Consider the following 4,632-nt stretch of genomic DNA (forward strand, 5'->3'; position numbering starts at 1 on the left):
TCTCCCTGTTCCTTCTGAATCATGATTTATAAATTAAGCGCAGATGAAGCAATGCCGGGAGATTGAGCCTTCCCCATTTCGAAAAGAGCCTCACTTATAAATTATATACGTTTTAGTCTAAATGAAAATTGCTGTAGGACAGCCTTTGGTCACCAACTGTGGGATTGGGTTATGCCAGTGGCTGTAACTACCAACTGTAAATACACCAGAAAAATGGAGGTTTGCTTGAGAAAACATATTTAAAGCATTATAGACTGGCTCCAAAGGAGGAAGGCTGTCAGAATAAATACTCCATGAATGTTGTGCTTGGAGCCCTGGGGAGTATTATTCTTATATAAATGATTCCTACTCTTTAGGGAGAAACCACTGCTATTTTCCCTCAATTTTCTTAATTGCTGACAAGAGTGACTGTCTTAGCCCAGCAGAAACTCGCGTTTTCAAGACCTTTGAAAGCTTTCCGTTCTTTGCTTTACAGTGCAGCCAGCGCCGGGGGGGGGACATGACAGCGGGAGATGAAAGCCCCATCTCCGCGCTGACCTTCCCCTGGGACTCCGCGTTCCTTGCCGCATGTGCTCTGCGTTACATCTGATACGGGCCCGTTCCCGAGAGCTCGTGCAGCTGCGCTGCAACTCCTGGGCTCGTGCCATGCGGGTTGTCCTTGTGGGTATGGGACGTGCCAGCCCCTCGAGGGCCATGCTGCCCATTAGCCCAGCATCCCTGCTTCTGGGGGTCCCGCTCGGCTCTTCCCGGGGGTGGCAGAGCCTGGGGTGGGAGTTGTGCCCCACCAGCACCCGTGGTGGAACATGGCAGGGCTCCAACTGGGAGATGCAAGGGGAAGATGTGCTAATTGGGCCCTGACTCGAGTTGGCCGGGTCTCGTCCTCGTTTGCAGACCGAGGGTAATTGTGTGGTTGAGGAGGGCAGATGATGTGTCCCATCAGGCTGGAGCGGCTGCTGGGCGCAGCGTAACGGGGCTGCAGGCTGCAGCGTGCCAGCAGCTGGGTTCTCACTGCTCGGCAGCCTCGGTGCTGGACCAGGGGCTTGGAAGAACCGGGGCCATGGACTGGTTTGGAGCTTTGGGGAGCACTGGCTTCCCCTCCATCCTGGGTTTGTGCATCGAAACTTCCAACTCTCGTGCAGGCCATTAGTGTGTGTTGTTATCTTTAATTTTTTATTTCATTCGTTCCGTTGCAGGTTAGCATCGCCACTCCGAAACAGAAGCCAAAAACTCCGTTCTGCTTTGGTGAGTGAGGGGGACCCCGGTGGGGAGGACCCCCTGCAGCAGGAGGCTTAGGTGCCTCCCCCGTGAGCCCTCTTGAGTGCTCCCAGATGGACCCCCGGGACCTGCCCGCAGCATCCTTGCCATCAGGGAGGGGAGGGCATGCTGCCAGCACCTGGCACATCGTGCCAGAGAGCCAGGGCAGGGCTATCACGAGCCACAGCCCTGTGTGGTGGCCCTGTGACTGTGACCCCCCACGCGAGATGCACAGGCAGAGCTTGGTGAGGGGCCTGTGGGTCCCCTCCGTGACGGTCCCCTGCTTTTGCTGTGCTCCCGAATCCTTTCCTTGTGTGTCCTGTTGTGCTGCACTACTTTGTGCAAAACATTTTTTTTTTTTTTTCTCCTTTTTAATGCCTGCATAAGCTTTTGCTCCTGGTGGTGCAAGGAAGGGGTATTTCATATCCAGTTCCCACCCGTCCCAAATGGCCTCAGCCCAACCCACACTGCCTCAGTGCCTCGTGTGCAAGCCATGAACTCGGGTTTAGAGCAACAGAAATGGCAGCACAAGCACGTACTTGTCCCAGGGGAACGGCGTTGCCTTTGCAATACTTTACTACAAGGGACGTAGCCCAAGACAAAGACTAGAGCGCACGGTGCATCCCCAGCGGGGGTTCGCACCCATGTTTTGGATGAGAGTTAAAACCCAAGCACTGAGCAAAGAAAGTCCCAAGGGGCCCTCAAACACCCCGTGCAAGGGACTAACTTCAGCGCTAGGTTAAGTCCTAGTTTGGGCCATGCCACAGCCTTGGTTTAAGCCTGGCTTTAGCCCTGCCATCCCTAAGCTCTGGTGCAAGGATGCATCCAACTGACCAGCTGCTGTGTCCCCACTTCACGCCCAAGCGCCGGCCCCTCAGCCGCTTTTCCATGCGAGAGGTTACGAGACCGATATCTGCAAATCGCGCTGGGACTGGGAGTGGGGAGATGCTGTCTTATTGATTTATTGTTTAATTTGTTTTCCTAATGCTAAGCACTGAATGGAGTTCCCTAACTCTTCTTTTTGTTCCCTTCTTTGATAGTTATCAATGCTTTATCTCAGCGTTATTTCTTACAAGCCAGCGATCAGAAGGACCTGCAGGACTGGGTGGAGGCACTGAACCGGGCCAGTAAGATCACGGTAGGTTGCATTATGTTCATCTCTGGTGTTGCCGTGTGCTGCCTTGATGGGCCACTCGATAAGCGCCTGGAAGAGCCCTGTTTTTCCTTCTGGCTCTGCTCTCCTCCTCCATCACCTCCACAGTCCCATCTGAGGAGCAGTGACGGTGGTGGCCGGGCTGTCCCTGGCCCAGGAGCTGCTCTGTGCCAAATTTTACCAGGCTTTCTTTGGGGTTAGTGCTGAGGCTGTGCTGGGGAAGGAGGGAAGCGCAGCTCTCGGCTGGTGGCTGCAGCATCTTGTCCTCCTGCTGGAACCTGCTCTGCTTCTGGTGCAGCCCTTGTTTTGCTGTTGAGTGGAGGAGCTGTACCAGGGGGCTGTAGCTCCCGAAACCCCCTCGTTCCCAGGGGACTGTGCTCTGGACGGCTCTGTGAGAGCAGAGCTCTTGCGCAGGTACCTCGGGGCTGTGTGCGGTTCTGCCGGCGTGTGGGGCTGGGCTGGTTTGGATCTGAGGGAGAGACGTTGCGAGCAGAGGAGGGATGTGCTGGCGACGCAGCCTTTTAGCGTGCGGGGCTGGATGTCTTCGTCGTGTCCTTTTTACCAGGCCAGAGCTGCACGGTGATCCCTCTCGGACAGGGGATGTTTCCTCCACCATCCCTAAGGATTCTCCTGGGTGGGATTTACTTTGCTGCTGTTTGCTCCTGCATCTTTGCCCTCCCTGCCCAGCTGCAGTGGGGGACAGCGGCTGCACCCTGGGCAAGGTCCTGCAGGAGCCGTCCCCATCCCTGCTTGCTCCGGCGACATTTCCCTCCTGTTGCTCCTTCTGGCTGGGATCGTGCATACAAGCATCTTTCTTGTGCTTCAGTAATTTATCTACTCCATTTTTATTCTTCCCGGAACGCCGGGTCTTGTGACAAGGCATAGCGAGTGCCCTGCACTGGAGGGCATCGCGGGGCGGGCTGTGCCTGAATCCAAAGCAGTTTGTCTGCCATCTCCTCTCATTTACTGTTGCGTTCATATAACCGTAAATTAATGGTCGCTGACCCGGTAACTCGTGAAGTCGGCGCTCCTGGCAATGCCGGGTGATGCTGCGCTCCCCTCTCTCATGCAATGGAGCAGAAGCACCGTCCTCACGCTGGGTTTGATGCTCGACTGGCGGTGCCCCTTGTGCCGGGACTCCTGGGTTGGGTGTTTGCAGGACGGCTTCTTCCCGGCCCTGGAATATGGGGGATCCCTGCGAAAGGGTCAGGGGCACTGCAGGCTTCTGCATAACTGCAAATAGCAGCATTGCCAATGTTTAGTGCTAGCAGGGTTTTAATGCTAGATCGTGTGCTGAGGCATTTTGTTCATGGTTTGTGAACTAGGTATAAGGAAAAATTACGAGGAACAGGTTAGGATTGGGTCCTATCAAATAACCTTTCTTCCTTGAATTTTTTGGTTAAAATCACTGGAGTGCTGTGTTATCTTTGTGGGAAACTCATCTACAAGACCAGACCTGGCTTGTATTTTCTTTTTGTATCTGCAAATACATTAAATGTGACAAACTCTGTGCCTGAAGTCACCAAACTGACTGCACAGGCTCTGGTTTGTACCTTCTCTTTTATGGGTTCAGGTGATATTGGCCACAAAAAACCCCACCTTCAAAATCAGGTAGGAGTTGTAACCAGAGCCTACCGGCAGTATTTGTCTAGGTGTACCACCGGAGTAGTTTCCTCCGGGGTAATTGCCTGCAGGCAGCCCGTGTTGCTGCTCTGCCGGGCTGGCTGAGGTGGGAGCTGGTACGGCGGTAGGAAGAGATGCAATTTCTATTTCTGCAATAAACCACAGTGATTTTCATACCCTGATGTCGGCCAGCCCTTCCCGACTCCGGTTGTGTCCCGGCTGGCCGACTGGCTTATCCAGCCCTGCCGGGAGGAGTTCTCGCAGGCTGGCTGGGAAACATTGGGGCTACCGGGATGTGGGCGACGCTGCCGCTCTGCCCTGCGTGGGAAACCTTTCTCCCTGCAAAGGTCTCGGTTTGCGCCTGGGTTTCCTTGGGCAGCTCTGAGTTGCAGTGGCTTCATCACCTTGGTGTGGGTGGAGAGGCACAGAAGGGCATGGGGAGATGTTCTGGTTTTGGGTGGCGTTTGGACCCTTACCAGCCTCTGGCCTTTGAGCGATCTCCCTCTTCCCCTGGGCTCTGCCGGGCTCCTGGGCGTGGGGTGGATCACACCAAGCACACTCGTGGGCGCTGTGTGTTCGATGCACGCCGCTGCCAGCCGAGC

The 4,632-nt window shown here is 55.0% G+C and overlaps 1 protein-coding gene across 1 annotated transcript in view; it reads left to right on the forward strand.

Moving 5' to 3' along the window:
* The window catches only part of PLEKHA2 (pleckstrin homology domain containing, family A (phosphoinositide binding specific) member 2), a 14,585-nt gene that overhangs the window by 2,030 nt on the left and 7,923 nt on the right, over positions 1-4,632 (forward strand). The window contains exons 3-4 of the mRNA XM_009703677.1: positions 1,194-1,242; positions 2,295-2,392. Coding sequence (XP_009701979.1) covers positions 1,194-1,242; positions 2,295-2,392 — 147 coding nt within the window. The remainder of the gene's footprint in view (positions 1-1,193; positions 1,243-2,294; positions 2,393-4,632) is intronic.

The sequence above is a fragment of the Cariama cristata genome, unplaced genomic scaffold, assembly GCF_000690535.1.
Source record: "Cariama cristata isolate BGI_N322 unplaced genomic scaffold, ASM69053v1 scaffold34647, whole genome shotgun sequence".
Taxonomy (NCBI): domain Eukaryota; kingdom Metazoa; phylum Chordata; class Aves; order Cariamiformes; family Cariamidae; genus Cariama; species Cariama cristata.